Raw genomic sequence first — 18,815 nt, forward strand, 5'->3', positions numbered from 1 at the left:
CAGCGGCGTTCTCAGAGGGATAAGAGAAAACACGGCCACAATCTGATGTCCAGGACGTGCGTGTTCGACCCGCCGTACTCGCAGTAGGTGCAGTTTAGCCACCGCGAGTGAACTTATAAGTGTTTCCCCCCGTGTCCCCCACCACCAGTCGGCGAGAATAGCCTCTCCACATTTCACCACATCGATGTTGACTGCGCCTGGCGTTCGCTCGGAACAACCGGACGGGCTTTTTGTTCTCCATCCCACCGAAACACGGACAAACTGTGGCGGCTCGACCCAACTACCGCGTCGTGCGCTCATCTCTCTTTCGTTTCCAAGTATTGTTTTCGGGATAAAATGGCTGCTGTGTAATGCCTCTGGAGGAGAGTGCTCCCGAATCAATGCAGTAACATCACCAACCTGACGCCAGCGAGCTAAGGATGCTAACGACATTACAGTTCTTACAGTTCTTCCAGTTCCCCGGTGTCCAGTAGAACGCAAGTGTGCAGTTTTTAGCCTGGATTCCGCTCTCTCTGGGGCTCCTTCTTCTTCTGCAGGAGGAAAGGTCCAACTCTCCAAGCTTGGGGAACTGCATTGGCATTGTGTGTGTGTGTTTTTGAGACGTTTCTGCAGAGCTTTGTGCTTAAAGTTGTGTGATCCTGATCAGAGGATGCATGTCACTCCAGGAACATGCAGGACTCCTTTGTTGAAGCGGTCTGAGTAGCCAAGGCTCTCTCTCCCCAAAGCAGACGGAAAGGCCTAAGGTTTTCCTCTCTCCCTCGGTGAAGATGGACCTCGGGGGGAAATGCAAGAGAACTCCCCTCTTCTTCTTCTTCTTCTCCTCCTCCTCATCCCTCGGACCCACGGACTGTCGCAGCATCCACAGATACCTGCTGCTCTACGTTCTCTTTTACTTTATCCTCGTCACGCACGCGTCTCCTGCCAAATCCTGTGACAAAAGCTGTCTCTCTGGAAAGTGCATCAATGGATCGTGCGTGTGTGACAGAGGATGGGTGGGAGACCAGTGTCAGCACTGCCAGGGAAGGTTTAAGTAAGTGATCTTCCAGTTTAATCACTCCCAAAGTTGAGCTAAGCCAGATGTTTTTGCTGTGAAGAAAGGGTGGGCGATGTTGACTAGGTATTTGTTTGCATAGTGTGTCTTGATCATGGTATTCCCACAAGATTATATCAGTCATTTCCTCAACCAATGATTATTAATAGTTGACAAGTCAAATTATTATTTCTATTTTACTTTAAGACTTTTCTAAAACACATTTTCAACCTAATACATGTTGAAATATGGAGACCGCAGCCTTCTAGATGGAGTATATCAACAAATTAAGTGTATTATTGTTGAAAATACGAAATTATTTGATTCTTTTTTGGATGTTTTCATGTTTTTAATTCCACTGTTGTTGTTATAAAAGGTCTTTGGCATGTGTTTAGAGTCCGTACAGTCCAGATCAGGATTGTGAGGATCGAAGTACGACTACAATTAGTTTTTGTTGTCATGGATTAGTCGATTAACCGTTGCAGACCTATTATCAAGCTATCAAAATGGGCTAAATATGTCTTTAAAACTATTAGTTGATGTTCATGTATCAGACAAATACATATTACGTTGCATTAAAATGACCCTGTAGTATAATTGCAAAAAACTGATTATTCTGTTTACAATTTTATAGTGGTAAAAGCGGGTTTGACAGGTTGATGATTTATAGTTGTTAACCATTATCATTTAAAAAAATCTGCTATTCTCATCACATTGGATGCTTAACGTATTTTTTCAGCCCTTTGCACGCGCCAGGTTATTTACTGTCTTCTGAAATAAGTAAGAATAGTTTAACAAACGCTCCACACTTCAGTCATTAACTTTAAACAGATCGTGTCGGGCCATATTGGAAACATCTGTGAAATTTACACTTGTATTTTTGCTTTGAGCTCAAAAGTTCAGTCTTTGGCTTTAACGAATGCAAGTAAAGCCCCCGTATTAAACATTGCTGAAGTAATAATTGACAGAAGGAACTACAAATGTCCAGTTTGAACCGCTTTGGTACTTTGGATTCTGTGTTGTTTACTACTCGCTACAAATAACAACAGACGCATGACGTTCGGCTTTTTTCTTTGTATCAATAGAGCTTTGTTTTTGATTCAGTTTTATTTTGTCTAATATAATGCACATAAACTACTTTTCTTTCCACTTCAACACAGTCAGATTGGTCAAAAGTCTGCTCCAAACCGCATGCGTTTGCTGGCATTTGATTGGCTGTGGACCAGTCTGTAAAACAAACCCAGGCATATCATTGACGATTAGAAATAATTGCGCCTCGATTAAAGTTTGATGAATTGCAGAGCTCGCACATTCCTATTTGTACACTATCGTTTGCAAGGATATGTCTGTTGTGCTCACGTTGTGTTAACTGCAGTGTTGCGTTTCAGTCGTAATTGGCTGAAGTCATTATCACAATGACCTGTCCTAAAAGGCCTTGACCCGCCCATTACATGTGTGCTCTGGGTGTCAAAGCTAACTATTCATGGTTGACCTCAAATAGTTTATTCTACTCTTAAAATGATGTATTACCAGCTAAAAATAGTGATATAATAGAGATGATCTGTTATGGAGTTTTTTCAGCCAACTACAATATAATAAATTTACTTTCCAATAACCAATATTTGCTGCTACCAATGTTTTAAATGATTGCAAGGCCCACACATTGAAGTAAAGATGTAGTTCAGAATCAGAAAAGGTTTATTGCCATTGTCAATGAACAGAATTCACAAACATAGGAACTTGTCTTGGTGATTCGTTGCAACATAAAACAATGAAGAATGATAAAACAACTTATATAAGTGAAAAAGAAAAACAATTAAAATCTGCTTTAGGATAAGAATAAAAATAAGGCTATAAGATAAAAGATAAACAAAATGTATGCAATATAATGTGTTGTAATTTTTATGATGTTTGCAACCACTTCTTCAATTTCCATAAGTAAAAACAAATATTAGCACAATAATATATCAGAAAATACTATCATACCAAAACAGTCGGCCGGTCTGTCCAAGGGAGTCTGATCTCTTCTCCCAAACTCCCTACTTTTCCCCAAAGAGGTTTGATTTTTTTTTTTTCTTGTGTAGAAGGAGGGTCTAAGGACACGGGACGCTGGGACACTGCCAACTCCCTATGAACATTGTTTAATCTGTTCTCTCTCCGCCCCCCGAGGCAACTGCTGTTGTGATTTCAAGCGTTACAAAAATATATTGAATTGAATTGAATTAGCACCCATACATCATCTGCAAATATTCACTGTGAAAATGGATGTTTATGGCTAAGCACTCTTTTTTTATTTTTATTTATTTTTTTATGATGCAAATTATTCCAAGCTTTTGTGAGAGTAGCTTCTCCAGTTTCTCCAAGAGAGAAAATGCCTATTGCTAGTTGCATTACGCTATTTCTTAAAAACTGTGTCGTGTTGAAATGTTTGATTCTCAAGGCATTCCTTTCACTTTCTGTTCTGTTTTTATAGGTTGACGGAGTCCTCGGGGTACCTCACAGATGGTCCAATCAACTACAAATACAAAACAAAGTGCACATGGCTTATCGAGGGCTAGTAAGTCATCTCTGCAGCGACTTTCTTCTGCTGTAGACTCATTTAATCATTCACGATAAATGGATTCACGTAATTAAATTACGCCAATCACATCATAGTTTATCGAAAGCTGTTTAAGGCTGTAATAGAATTCATTTTTTTTGTCTACAAACTAGGATTGCCAAAAAACACAGATTCTAGTATTAAGATAAGATCATAAGATACGATAATCCTTTATTGTCCACACATGGGGAAATTTCATTGTTGCAACGCAGGTAGATACAGAGGAAAAGGACGGATAACATATAGGAAGTTTAAAAAAACACTCTTAATAGAAGAACTCTTATAAACAAAACTCTTATAAACAAAAACTTAATTTCCTAATAAGGAATTGAGGGGAAAAATGAATAAAGATAAAAATAATATAAAATAAAGAAACGCTAGCGTAAGACAAGATAATACTAATAATAATGGTAAAATAACAATTTTCATCAGTTATATGCACATGAGACATATTTTGAGACACACATTGCGACACAATATGTCAATTTGAGACACAATTGAGACACAATATGAGACACAATTGAGACACAATATGTCCAAGTCACATATTGAGACTTGGTACTTATTTGAACAAGAATCTTATACTGAAATAAATCCATTAGTCTAAAAAGAGTGTTTCTCTATTCAAATTGGTATTGATTGTAGAGGTTTTTGTCCTGAAAATGATGAGTTAGCTGCTCGAAAAAGGGAGAAAGAGCCAAACAGGACGTGATACTGCAGAGGCCTTCATCAAATGTGGAGATTGCTCTATTGTCCTGTCAAACAAACAGCCTGACTGCTCAAAAAGCTGAATCTGTGGCTATGGTTACATGCACCCCGAGCATCAGATCATTATCTCATTTTGATTGAAATGCCATGTGAACAGCAAAACTCTGTTCGCTTTATCTGATTCATTCTGGTCTTCACAGCAAAAGCAATGTAGCATGGACAAAAATGAAAAAAACAAAAACCCCAAAATGATCTGTCTGTTTTTTTTTTCTTGCTGTTGTGTTTTTTATGCTTACTGTATTGATTTTCCTTCGCAGTCCAAATGCAGTCCTTCGGCTACGTTTTAACCACTTTGCCACAGAATGTAGCTGGGACCACATGTATGTCTACGATGGAGACTCCATTTACGCTCCTCTGGTGGCTGTCTTCAGGTGAGGAGTCTGCCAGCACTTTCTCATTCGATGTCACACTCTTTCAAACTTTGAATTGGCCGTAAAATCCTATGATGCATTCCCTGTCCCGTTCTGTCCCCAGCGGCCTTATTGTGCCCGAGGTCCGAGGAAATGAAACGGTTCCTGAAGTTGAGACGACTTCGGGCTACGCACTGCTGCACTTTTTCAGCGACGCCGCATATAACCTGACAGGATTTGAAATATTTTACTCGTGAGTAACATGGCAGAGAATGGCAAATTTTTTTTGACGGACTGATGTACTGTCTCCGAACACGTTTCGATTAAGGAAAGTCATGTTTGGAAAAATTGAAGTTGCCTCGTTTACAAACTAAAGTTAAAGTAAATTATATAGATATAGATCGTAACGTAGGTCCCAATATTTCAAGCTCCATTTTGGGGGATGGTTTGTTAGCTCAAGTTTCTCATCCCTGTCATTTATTTATATTTTAACCACCAACATTTATATTTTTACATGTATTGGTTAATTTATATTTGGGGCTGGCCGATATAAGAATAACATTAATCACGATTTTTTTTTTTATATTGTCTTGTTAAATGCAAATACAAAAATCTTTCAATATCAATGTCTTTTCCCTCTAAAGTCTGAATTATTTACCTCCAAAACCATGTTTCTTTTACTAACAAAGAATTGGCTATGGACCTTTCAATTAAAAACCAAGATGACGGAAATTATCTATTAAAATGTGACTGATCAAAGTTGACATCTGAAGAGTACAGCAAGGATAATATTTTGTGATACCAAAGCTTTTGCTGCAAATCATTGATACAATTTTTACATATGATTTACTGTTTATGAGGAATACAAACTTAAAGCATATTTTCTCTGTCCAGCATCAACTCTTGTCCCAACAACTGCTCGGGCCACGGGAAGTGCACCACAGGGAACTCCATAGCCAGCCGAGTGTACTGTGAATGTGACAAGTACTGGAAAGGAGAGGCCTGCGACATCCCCTACTGTAGGAACAACTGCGGCAGCCCTGACCACGGCTATTGTGACCTCACCGGCGAGAAGCTCTGTGTGTGCAATGACAGCTGGCAAGGTAACCACACTCTTAACACCACGGACTGTAGATGCGTTCAAGACAAAATACTCATCTGAAATTATAATGTATTAATAATGTATAACTTGTTGTGAATAAACAAGTTATTTAAAATGTTTGAAATTGGATCTATTTTAAATATTTTTTGTGGTTTACGCATGGGGCAAAGTTGAAATAACTCTATTTTAACTGTATAGTGCGTCAATATCAACTTATAAGATAAGATAAGATAAGATATTCCTTTATTGTCCCACATGGGGAAATTTCATTGGTGCAACGCAGGTAGATACAGAGATAGATACAGAAGAACAGATCACTTATAGGAAGTCTGAAAAACACTTTCAGTAGAAGATCTCCTATAAATAAATAAAAACTCCCATAGACAAATAAATAAATAAATACCATTGCATGTGATCCCGACAGTAATTGCACATGAATATGTGTCACGACAGCACATAGATTGCACATGAATTTCACAGTAAATGCCATTGTTTGAAACACTGTTATTATTTTATCTTCAAGACAATATATTGCCAGCCTCTAAAAAGGCCTATAAAACATCCGTTTGCCTTTTTGCCTAAAGCTTCTTGGATTTAGCTTAGCTTCCTACTCTGTTAAAAAGTACTTTTAGCGACATATCATATCAACCTTGTTACGACAAGTGTTTCTTCATAATTAGCTTTCTCTTGCATGTTTTTTAATCCTGTATTGACCTGCTTTGAGGCTTGAGTGCTCAGGACATTTCTGTTTTCACTGACCCCTTATTTCCGTCCCCATTCCCGTATTTAGTTGCAATTATTTGTAAACTGTAGACTCTGAGTTATACATATAGTGTTAAAAAATATTCAAGAACTCTGCCGCAAAAACAAGGCAATGATGCAGAGTCGGCGTTCTCAGTTCTGCACTTTTGAATCCGGTTTAAACCAATGTTGCTTCATGTAAAATGGTGATCTACTTATGTTATAGTGCAATGCTAAAAAACAGAAACGAGCATAATATCTGTCTTTTAAGAGAGTATAATTTATATACACGTCATAAGGTGTAATCGCTACAAAGATGTTTATACGTGAACATGGTAGTTGTGAAACACTGGGCAGAATTGCTGGAGGAAAATCCGGTAATGTAGCTTTACCTGGCGCTCCTGTTCTAACTGATTGGCGCATGTGCTGGTTGTAAAACAATAATGCCCCGCCCTCGCCCGTGGCTCCTCCAAAGTGCTATGTAATGAAGAATGTGATAACAGACGAGCACAAACAGCTGTGTCGTGGCGTGGCATTTTGTTGATTGGGAGCAGGTCGATAAGCCTCATTACAGAGCATTGTGCGGCGCCTCGAGCTGGAGACGGACAAATGCTTTTTGTGTGATGAAACTTGACGGAATCATTAGGAGACATGTGCTTTTTCTACATCACATTTGTTCACACAGACTGACATGTTCACGCCGCCCGGGTTCTTGTGTTCACTTCGAAAAGCAACTTTAGTTTTTTTTCTTTTGCAAAAAATATTTAACAATAACTAGAAATGTATTCATCATTTATTATTAAAACGGTCAATTATCTTTAAGTGAATATGTACAATATCTATCTTTTAAGATGTTAGTGTTTTCTACATAAATGCTTTTTGTCGTATTAATTAAGCTAGTGTATTTATGTTTTTGACAGCCAAACATTTGTGTTTGTGTTTAATTGTTTGAGATTTAGAAGAACATATAGGTTCATAAAGCTCTACAAAAGACACTCAAGAGAAGACGATACATTTGATTCATATTATTTTAAAAATAATGGCACTGTAAACTACTTCCATAAAATATTTTATGATGATTACTGTTCTGTAACATCTTTATTAACCATAAAACAATAATACTACTACTTCTGTTAAAACAGTAGCTTGTACTAGTAAAATAAAGGTCGCCGAGATGGAAAAACATTTGGGGAGTGCTGCTTTAGTTTTTGTTTGTAATTTGTTTGGATATTTTAGGGACGTTCATAGGTCTGGGAAGACTTGGAGGCACTATGAATATGATGGAGACGAATTTATCTACATTAGTTCCTCTTCTTGATCCCTCAGGGCCAGACTGCTCTCTGACCGTACCGTCCACAGAGTCCTTCTGGATCCTGCCCAGTGTCAAGCCCTTCGGTACATCTCTGGCCCGAGCCTCCCATAAGGCCGTGGTGCAGGAGAAGGTCATGTGGGTCGTGGGCGGATACACCTTCAACTACAGCTCGTTTCAGATGATTCTCAAGTACGTCTTTTCAAACCTTAACCTTTTTGTAACCTTAGCTTCACACTAAATCTTTGTATATTGTTGTTCCAATGTAAAATGTGCAAATGTGGGAGTTATTGTACGTGTAAGCCATGCTATTTTTAAAAAACAGATGGAACAAACATGTTTGTTTGTTGTGAATTTTGTATTGCATTTCTATAACCTTTTTAGATTGGACTCATCATCTAGTTTACGATTAGACTGTGCAGTTCTGTGTTTTCTTTTGTAATTACACAGGGAACTTGTGGTCATAAAACATGTACTGCTTACTTGGTCTCCAAGTGTAACATTAAACGACTCATTAGCCTGGTGTATTGCGTACAGTTGTAAGTAAATGAAGGTAATAAACACATCTGTGATTAAAGCTTAATGTTTTGTCTCTGCAGCTACAACCTCGAGAGCGGCGTCTGGAACACGGGGCCTCTCAACAGTGGCCCTCTGCCGAGATACGGCCACTCACTCGCTGCCTACCAGGTAAAGACGCTGAAATAACTGGACTTATTTTAGATTTCAATGACCTCAAGTGTGTGTAGGAGTGAGGGCAAAGAAAACGATAGAATAGGACGGAATATTTTATTGAGGTGTTTGTTCTGAAGTTTTGTGCTTCATGTAACAGAACTAAATGCAGATTTATCACAGAATGAATGTTGTATTGTGAGGTGATTTGGATTAAGGGTGTTTTTATTGCTTGATAATCCCGTGAAAAACATGCTTTCTTTCTGTAAGCGGGAAGTTTAATGCCATACTGTTGAACATTTCAGGCAAAGTAATCACACCTAGTACACCTTTTTAAAATGTTTCCTCAATAAATGCCCCTTGACAAAGCACAAAATATTAATGTTCAAAATATCTAGCTTCAAGATGAGAACAAACTAGAGGTGGGCGATATTGACCAAAATTAATACCTCAATTTTAATGGTTTTTTTTTAGTATCTCGATAACAATATTGTCAATCAAAGAAATGTGTTAAAACATATCTTTATTATATTAGTTGATGTTTACTCATCAGACAAATGAACAGAAATGTCACCATATGCCCTTATTGAGTCTATCCTCAAAATTATTAATCATCATTTGATCATTTGTTTAGGTCAAATGAAACAGTGTCTGAGTAATAAAACAGTAGTAAAACAGAAACACTGGCTATTGCCCCTGATCATTCCATTCCATGGATAAATCAGTATTTGGGTGATCTAGGCCAGTCTGCTAAACCAAGTCTTAGAAACTTTGACAATGACACGTCTTTAGGGCACCACTCTAAGCAGTTGACCCGGAACCTTTTCATTCAGCTAAGGAACATTTCTAAACCCAGGAAAATTGTGTCTCAAAAAGATCTGGAACTCATACTATTGTAATAGTTTGTTTTTCTGTCTAAATAAGAAGGAGCGCTCTCGTCTGCAGCTGGTCCAGGACTCTGCAGTGAGGATCTTGACCTGCACAAATAGAGGGACTCACATTTCACCCATTTTCAAAACCCTTCGCTGGCAGACTTTCAGAGCCTTGCATGGTCGGGTCCCTTTGTTTATCAGCGATGTGATCAAACCTTACACTTCCCCTCGGTCACTGAGATAGTTGGATCAGAAACTGCACTAGTTTTCGGACCAGAGCAGACCGATGCTTCCAGACTGTTGCTCCCAGACTCTAGAATGATCCACTCTTTCTGCAGTCACTGGATTCTGTTGTTGCTTTCAAGAGTCAGTTTGAAACCAGTTCATTCCAGTCGGGCCTTTTGATCACAGTTGTTTTAGGGACTGAGTTTACTGTATATTGTTGTATGTGTATTGCCCACTGTAAGCTTTGGGTTTTTATTCTTTTATTGTGTTTTTGAGAAGCACTTTGCGACTTCTGTTGGTGAAAGGTGCTACACAAATAAAATGTATTTACTTACAATATGATGTGCATTTCTATCTACCTCTAGAACAAACTGACCATAAAGCCAGAACACACAGCAACACATAATATTTTGCTACCCTCCAATGTGTCATATTCAGCTCGACTTGGTACACGATCAAACCTTGTTTTCCAGGACGAGATCTACATGTACGGGGGCAAGCTGGAGGCGGGCTCGGGGAACGTGACAGACGAGTTGTGGGTGTTCAACACAGTGAGTCGGACGTGGCAGAAGAGGAGCCCCGTGCTGGCTGTCCCGGGGCAGAGTCAGATGTACGCCGTGGAGGGCCACTCGGCACACTGCGTCTTGCTGGAGGAGGGCGAGATCGTCATGCTGGTCATTTTCGGCTACTCCCCTGTTTACAGCTACATCAGCAACGTTCAGGAATACCATCAGAGTGAGTCTACGCCCCCTGGAATCAGGACTTTATAGACCTTACATTACTTAATGCTTTCTTAATATTTATAAGTTTTGTGTGTAAATTGTTTGTACATTTCTCCAGTCTGATCATGATCAGTACATCTGTGTGCTGAGACCCGTAAAGTGAGAGGCCAGCTTGAAATGTGTTGGAATGTTTATCTGAAATTCCTTCTGCCGGCAGAACATGGCGCCAAAACTTATTTAGTCCCGTGGGAAACGGCAGATCCAAATGTAGTTTTGTTTGTTATATTAAAAAAAAAGATTAAACATGAGACTGCAAACTAAAGGTGATCAAGAGCATGTCAGAAATAGAAATAATACATATTATTTGTCCTTTAAGTGCTGAGGTTTTAGAGGTTTAGCCGTTAGGTTTGTTGTATGAGGTAAACTAGTGTAATAGATAGGATAGTCCAAGTTTCGACCTTGCGTAATCTTGGTTTAATTGTTTTAGACCCTGCTCTGCTCAGGTTTCAACTTTGTGAGGGTATGTTTTATTTACGGTATTCACTCTTTATCTAACCAGGAAACTCCCACTGAGATTTGGAATCTAACTTTCTGGGGAATCCTGGCCCCAAGTTAATGTATTGTATTCATTCTGTACAAGCTTATTTATTATTTTCAGAGTCATGCTTTGACATTTTAATCCTAGTTATGCTTAACGTCAACATGTTCATGACACAGGTTAGTCCTGATTTAGACTCATTTCAGTCAACCAAAGATGGCACTGGAAAAACCAATTACTTTCTGTGGCGGTGTCACTGTCAGAATGATCTTTTATAAAGATCACATTGTGGCGCTTCTTTCCCGTATTATCAGTACATCTAAATGATATACTCTTTGCTTTATATGTCTGCCAAATGCCGGCAAAGGACACTTCACAGCCTCTGACCTCTTATCTTTCTCTGTAATTTCGGATTAGAGGCGGCATTCGAGATGGTGGAACTTTTAGGGTCATTGACAGTGATCTAAAGAATGGGGACAAGGAGGCTGAAAATAGGCCAGTCTTTTTATTATTCGTTGTTTTCTTGTGCCCCAGATGTTCATAAAAATGTCTACTTAATTTATTGGAAAGTTGTTATTTGTATTATCGTAATACATCAGCTCTTCAAATTGGCTTTAAATCAGCTTTATACATTCACTCCCCGATGTTGGTGTTGGAAACGCGGCTGCCAATCTGCACTAAATTACCTCTCCTGATCAACACTATTATCACACATAATATTGACGTGTTGCGCTGTAGCTGACTAAAGACGTAGTAAATTGCATACTTGTTTGTTAAAAGTGCCTATGTTTAAAGTGAGATTACACACCTGCTCCTTTCTGCTATGCATAGAAATATTTAACATGCCAATAAAACTTAAAACTCACCGCCTCGACCAATTACCAATTACGCTCTTCTATTAAAGCCATGTCATTTTGTTTCCAGAATCCAACACGTGGGTGGTGCCTGAGACCAAAGGGGCCATTCCACAGGGAGGTTATGGACACAGCAGCACTTACGACAGCGCCAGCGGCAGTGTGTTCATCCACGGAGGATACAAAGCTTTACCTGCCAACAAATACGGCCTTGTGGCTGACCTCTACCGCTACGATGTCAACGGAAAGACGTGGTAAGTGCGCAAATCCAGAGAAGTGTGCCACTGAAGGTCTCAAACTAACATAATCATTGAAAAAAAGCATGTATCACCGTTACTGTTGAACCAAGAGCGTTAATGGATTATCTAAAGTGAGAAACAAACCGCTCTTCAATGTAAGATGTATATTCTTGAATTCTTTTTTATTTTTATGCTCTGAAATTCCCCTCTGTAATCTGTATTTTTGCCTGGCCTTCTTCAACCCTGTGTGGGACGTTGACACAGTGCGGTAGATGCCTGCTTCGTTATGTATTGAGGGCAGCACAGTGTCAGTGTGTGCATGTCTCATCACGCCTCGCACGTGTTCAGGTTCATCCTGAAGGAGAGCGGCTTCCCGCGGTACCTGCATTCAGCCGTGCTCCTCAGCGGCACCCTGCTCGTCTTCGGAGGCAACACGCACAATGACACGTCGCTTAGCAACGGGGCCAAATGCTTCTCCACGGACTTCCTCGCCTATGACATCGGTAACAAACGCACATCCTCTGTTCATCCTAATGTGATAGAACTGTTTTGCGGTCTTCATTTTTTACATTTATTCTACTATTTTTATATCATTTTGCAACATGTTGTTTTGAAGATATGCCTAAATGTAATATTGAGTGTATCTTTTATAGTAAAACGCTACAAAAATTATATTATATTTCTGCACTTTATTGATTCATTTTCAATTATTGCATTTAAAGACTTATTTTAACACTCTTCTTGGATTGACACCATATTGTCAATCCAATCCATCATTATTTAGATATCAAGATATTCTTTTTTTGTCAATGTCGCCCCCCCTAATTGTGGGTGCCTTACAGTAGGAGGGTCCTGGGTGCGCTGATGATGATGATGATGATTCATGAATCACATGGTATTTGAAATCTCAAAAGTGTTACAAGCACAAAAAAATAAGGCAAAGCCTATCAATCCATTCAACCAGTGAGGCATTGATCCATAGGCTTCCTCCAGTGCACGTGGCCCCTATTAATTTATTAAACATTAATTTATATACATACAAAACTAGTTAGACTATTATTTCCTTTTACATTTTTGTACGTTTTTTACATTAGACATTTCATTTATTTTCTATCAACTATAATCCGCAAATACTTAATTCTAATTCCTGATACAGAGGTCATGGTCTTGTTTTTCAGCCTGTGATGAGTGGAAGCTTCTGCCAAAGCCAGACTTGCACAGGGATGTTAATCGCTTTGGCCACTCTGCAGTGGTCAGCAACGGGTGAGTGACACACATTGGAGAGGTCATTTGAACTAGGTCAAAACAGTTTCACCACGAAAGCCGCCTACGCATAATAACAACAGTACTAGAAGAACAAATGTGGTGTGTGTTTTGTCCAGGTCCATGTACGTGTTTGGGGGCTTCTCTAGTGTGCTGCTGAATGACGTGCTGGTGTACAGACCCCCCAGCTGCCAGGCCTTCTCCTCTGAGCAGAGCTGTGAGAGGGCCGGCCCCGGGGTCCGCTGCCTCTGGAGCAACGACCGCTGTTCCCCCTGGACGCCCAGCATGTCCAACGGCAGCCTCACACCGGCACCTTTCTGCCCACCCAAACCTGGTACGAGTCCATCAGCCTGCAAAAAAACATCTCTAGTATTTTAGTTTAGCACAAAATCTACTTTTATTTTATGCCCAGTAATTACGTGGTGTCCGATTATTATATTTTCAGACATCCAGTAGAGGTGGGCAATATATCGATTAAAAAAATATTATGAATGTTGTTTTGAAGATGTGCAAAATCTGAATATCGAGTATATTGTTTATAGTAAAAATGCAACAAAAAGAGCTGATTGCAACTTTTTTTTCCTTTTTGTTTTTTCCCAAATGTGCAAATAAAGTGATATTTCTACACGCTTGTGATTTAATTTTTACAGGCATTTAATTTGTCTGATTATTAAACCTCAACTAATACAATTTCTGAAACTTTCAAACACATTTCTGTTGGATTGACATCATATTTAGTCTCAATATCGTTATCGGGATACTCTAATATTCATTTTTTGTCGATATGGCCCACCCTAACGTCAAGCCAAGTGATTATTAGCAGTCTTTCACTTGTATTCTCATTCAGCCCAACAATGACCAAAGTCCTAATGTGTAATATGGTTGCAGATTTTTACTGACAGCGCTTTACAATGACCTAGTTGTGTTTATTGGCTGCCATGTAAAATCCTGAACACTTTGGGGCGACCGTTTCCTTTTGTCTTGTCAGTTACGGTGGACGAGCGATGCTACCGGTTCTCCGACTGTGCCAGCTGCACTGCCAACACCAACGGCTGCCAGTGGTGCGACGACAAAAAATGCATCTCTGCCTCCAGCAACTGCACTTCTGTAAGTTCGCCACCAGAGGGCAATGTTGCTCCGCTGATTTTACGTGGTGAAATTCTTAAGTTCATTTATTTCAATTATTAGTTATTTACGTTAATATAAATTCCCGTCACAATCAAAAAAAGAGCAGAGTGTGGAAAAAAATCTTATAAATATCCCTTAAATATAAATGCCCCTTTCTTGAAATTAAAAAAAAAAAAAAAACAACAACACAAGATGGTTCTGGACACATTTAGTTTAGACTTGTTTTACATTTTAAATACACCATTTTACATTTACGACATGCCACACTTCAATGGGCTTTTTTTTAATAGATTTTTTATTATTTAATTCATATGATTTGATTGTTATTGCTTTAAACTGTTTCTTAAAGATATAGCGATTATGTGTTGTTTTTAAATTATAATCCAATGAGTTCCAAAGTTTTACTCCAGGCACAGATATTCCCATTTGTTTTTGTGTGGACCGGGCAAAAGGCGAGAGAAGTGGAGCTTTTCATTCGATTAAACTTACAAAATGTTTTTCACTGAAATGTTTCATGTTACGTTGTCATTTCCAGAGTGTAAAGAACTTCACCCAGTGTCCAGTGCGTAATGAACAGGTTTGCAGTAAACTGGCCAACTGCAAGAGCTGCTCCCTCAACCTCAACTGTCAGTGGGACCAAAATCAGTCCGAATGCCACGCTACGCCAGGTGAGAAGGACGCTGGATTAGAAAATAATAGAGCAACACATTGGATTCATCCCCTATCTCTGCATTAGCATATTTTTTCCCCCCAGTCTGTTCCAGGGAAACCATTAGAGAATACTGTATGTCAATGCCAAACGCAACGATGTCATGGTTGTTATCCCTTTTGTTCCTCATTGAGAGTCCTAATGGCCAAGTTTCAAACGAATGTCAAAGATAACCACCGAAATATAGCATTATTGTGGCCCTCACTGAAATGAAAATGAAACGACTTCGGTGACATTCAAACCTGAGGCGCATATTTAAAAAGATTATCATTGATTTTTAGCCGTCGGCATCGCTCTTCTTTGACCAACCTTAATAATCGTATGCAGTTCATCTCAGAACGTTGAGGGCAATTTACCAAGCAGCATATTCTTTTCTCTCTCCTTTTTTTTAAACCAAGGAGCTATTTTAAACACCGATATTCATAGATGTCACTCTGGCGTCATTTATTAAGGCTCACTGAGCATCGGGCAGACACAGTCCCCCTCCCCTCTCCCCAAATGTTGACGTTCAGTGAATTTAGAAAAAAAACTAAAGTGGTTTTGTCACTTGATCCATAATTTTTTGTTGGTGACGCTGTGTCGCCTGAGGGCTCGTTGCAGTGGTGTGAACTGCAAATTATATTCTTGTTTGATGCATTCTTGACGCCCGAAATGGCTTCCCAACAAAGTCAAACACATATTTTGTCACCATACAATAAGATGAAAATGACCACCTTTTGACACTAAGCTGAATGTAAAGTTTTCGATAACTTCGCCCTAAGCTTTAATTATACTTCATAATCTTTTGTTATTCCAAGTTTCAATGTTCAAAAACAAATCTATCACAACTTTATGTTGTACTTTTTGACAGGAACGGGCGGCAAATAACGATCATTTTGCTAATTGGTTAGTCTGGTGATTATTCTTTTGATTAATCGAGTCGTTGTTTAGAACTCAAAAGTCACTCGAGGGAAATATTTGTATTATTTGACCAGATGAAGCTGAAGTGAAGCTGTTTGAGGATCGTGTTGGAGCGGTTTCATCTAATACACTGAATTTATACATTTTCCACATCGTTTTCATGGAATCACGGCTCAATTATTAGTCATTAAACTACTTTTCTCAGCTCATGACCTGCTTTAGAACCTACGCATAGACAAGTCCACGATTATTTGATTATTAAATTAGTCAGTAATCGATTAGTTGCGTTCGTCTCAGCCCTCGTGACGATTGCCCTTTCCATCTGACACGGTGTCATCATCATCATCATCATCATCATCATCATCATCATCATCATCATGTCCTCTAGCGGTTTTCCTCTCTTTTTGCAGTCCAGCAGTGCAGCGAGGGCTGGAACCAGGTGGGGGAGGCCTGCCTGAGGATCAACTCCAGTCGAGAAAGTTACGACAACGCTCAGCACTACTGCAAAAACCTCAACGGGAACATCGCGTCTCTCACCACGTCCAAGCAAGTGGACTTTGTGCTGGAGGAGCTCAAGAAACTCCAGGAGCAAGACAAGGCGAATACAAACACGGTAAGTAACGCGTCTAACAGAACGGCAGCGGCGGTCGGGGTTTTGTTTTATTCATGCGTTGTAGCAATCTTGCAGAACATACCCGGCTTTTTGTTTGTGGATCTGCGTCTGGAGCAGGGTGTGTTTATGTCGTAGCTGTAGCCTGTCAATAACTCTGATGAGCTCTGCGTTGGGAGACAATTTTTTTTTTTTTGCGGCTGCTGATCAAAATTTGCGCCCGTGTTCGTACCATTCTATCCCGCTGATTGCAGTCCTTATTTCGAGACAGGATGAATCTTCTCTCCTCTCTAACCATTTCCTTCCACTTTGTTTTGCATCACAACCGGCGTGACAACCTCTGACTGCTCATAACTGTCACCAGAATGAGATTTGTTTCATGTTTTATACTTTTTTTGGGCGTGTGTATTTATTGCGTCTTTTGAATTTGTGGGGAATCTGTTCAGTTTTCGTTGTTGGATGTTAACATATGCTTTGTAGAGGGTTGAATACTTGATTAACATGTATAATTCATTAAATAGAGTACTTAAATGCAGCTAAAGGGTTTTGTTTGGTTATTTATACAACGGTAAGCATTTGTTTTGCTTATTAAATGCAGCTCTGCTTGTCACAAAACTTATATCAACTTATCATTAATAAAAAATAGCTGGAACAATATTTCGTGGGGTTCAATATTTATTGCGTGTACTATTTCTTTGCACTGGGCGGGGTGGGGTGTATTTTGTACGATTTGAGCTGTATAAGGACAAATAAGTAACTTCTAAGACTAATTATATGTACTAATACCTTCAAAAGTATTTCATTTAGCTATTTATCGAAGCTCATGTTTTCTAACAATATCGTAAATTGGTGTTTTTTACTGCTTTTAGTTAATTTAGCATAATTTAGTTTCATTTAGTATCGTTTATTGTGATATTTTTTGATGCAGTACTGTATAACGGACATCGACATTTACAATCGTGACAGGTCTAACTGTATGGTTCATTTACAAAAGAGTTTATTGGTATTTTCATGCCTTAAGGTTATTATATAATCAGCAGAAGTTGTTTGAATGCTTTGCAGTAAATAGCATTATACCACACTCTTAATTGTCACCTATGGCAACAATATGCTAGTCGGCCTTCTCCAAATTTTTTCCAGGCAACTTTATTGCTTCTTTTATCCTGAAATAAAGTCATCTTATTATGCCTTATTATTAGGTGACCAAGTGCTGCAGTTTTATCAGCCATATTATTCATACATATACATCATCATTTCTGTTTTGTCATGCTTTTTGTTTGACATTTTTATTTGTTGTGCCTGTGCGGTTTGTTCTGAAGTGAACCTTGACTTGACTATTTCCGTCATTTCTTCCATTAAAAGCTGAATGCCGGAGGGGAAAAAGTAATCATATCTGTGAAATTATTTTCATTGAACTTTAAATGGCATTCTTGGATCTAAAGTGCCAATGCAGGAGGCACTCTACAACAACAAAATGTGGCAGAAGGGATGCCTTATTTACAATATTTATTTATGTCCCCACAGCGACTGTCTCCGTGGGTTGGCCTGAGGAAAATCAATGTGTCATATTGGGGCTGGGAGGACATGTCTCCCTTCACCAACACTAGTCTGCGCTGGTTGCCCGGGGAACCAAGTGACTCTGGATTCTGTGCCTATTTAGAGGAGCCCCAGGTATCGGGACTGAGGGCGAATCCATGCACCGCCACTGCACACGGGCTGATCTGTGAGAAGGCAGCAGGTAAGATACACAGGGAAGTACACAAACTGTCCTTTACACAGAATTAAGAAAGTTACACTGGGCAGGAAGAACAGGAATAGCATCAATGTTTAAAATTTCACAGCATAAACCAAAAATGTTGTGTTAAGTTCTCTGAACTGAAAATGCTTCCAATGTTTACATTACAAATGTTAAAAGGAGACATAATATGTTTCAGGTACTTTTTAATTTTGTATTGAATTCTAACATAAGTTGATCATCAGAGTTTGTTAATTGTAAACTGCAATGTTGATATAATTGGCTTTATACTTCCGGTTCAAGACTGTAGAACAGATAGTGGCATTTCACTGTAAAAAAACATAGTTGTTTTTCAAAAGTAAAAACATTATGTATCATTCAGAGTCTTAATTTGTCAAATAACTAAATACATGGATGTGGGAGGGGATGGGGGTAGGTGAAAACAGGACATT

General features: G+C 39.0%; 1 protein-coding gene across 1 annotated transcript in view; it reads left to right on the plus strand.

Moving 5' to 3' along the window:
* The first annotated feature begins 626 nt into the window (after nucleotides 1-626).
* Nucleotides 627-18,815, plus strand: part of atrnl1b (attractin-like 1b) — a 79,281-nt gene continuing 61,092 nt past the window's right edge. The window contains exons 1-16 of the mRNA XM_072455882.1: nucleotides 627-1,030; nucleotides 3,504-3,587; nucleotides 4,655-4,768; nucleotides 4,872-5,000; nucleotides 5,642-5,850; nucleotides 7,917-8,091; nucleotides 8,499-8,586; nucleotides 10,139-10,400; nucleotides 11,850-12,033; nucleotides 12,367-12,521; nucleotides 13,197-13,281; nucleotides 13,401-13,615; nucleotides 14,270-14,388; nucleotides 14,945-15,077; nucleotides 16,429-16,631; nucleotides 18,153-18,366. Coding sequence (XP_072311983.1) covers nucleotides 768-1,030; nucleotides 3,504-3,587; nucleotides 4,655-4,768; nucleotides 4,872-5,000; nucleotides 5,642-5,850; nucleotides 7,917-8,091; nucleotides 8,499-8,586; nucleotides 10,139-10,400; nucleotides 11,850-12,033; nucleotides 12,367-12,521; nucleotides 13,197-13,281; nucleotides 13,401-13,615; nucleotides 14,270-14,388; nucleotides 14,945-15,077; nucleotides 16,429-16,631; nucleotides 18,153-18,366 — 2,632 coding nt within the window. The 5' untranslated portion in view covers nucleotides 627-767. The remainder of the gene's footprint in view (nucleotides 1,031-3,503; nucleotides 3,588-4,654; nucleotides 4,769-4,871; nucleotides 5,001-5,641; nucleotides 5,851-7,916; nucleotides 8,092-8,498; nucleotides 8,587-10,138; nucleotides 10,401-11,849; nucleotides 12,034-12,366; nucleotides 12,522-13,196; nucleotides 13,282-13,400; nucleotides 13,616-14,269; nucleotides 14,389-14,944; nucleotides 15,078-16,428; nucleotides 16,632-18,152; nucleotides 18,367-18,815) is intronic.

This window comes from Eucyclogobius newberryi, unplaced genomic scaffold, assembly GCF_026437365.1.
Source record: "Eucyclogobius newberryi isolate DKJ021-1_F unplaced genomic scaffold, fEucNew1.0.hap1 SCAF_20, whole genome shotgun sequence".
In the NCBI taxonomy this organism is placed as follows: Eukaryota; Metazoa; Chordata; class Actinopteri; order Gobiiformes; family Gobiidae; genus Eucyclogobius; species Eucyclogobius newberryi.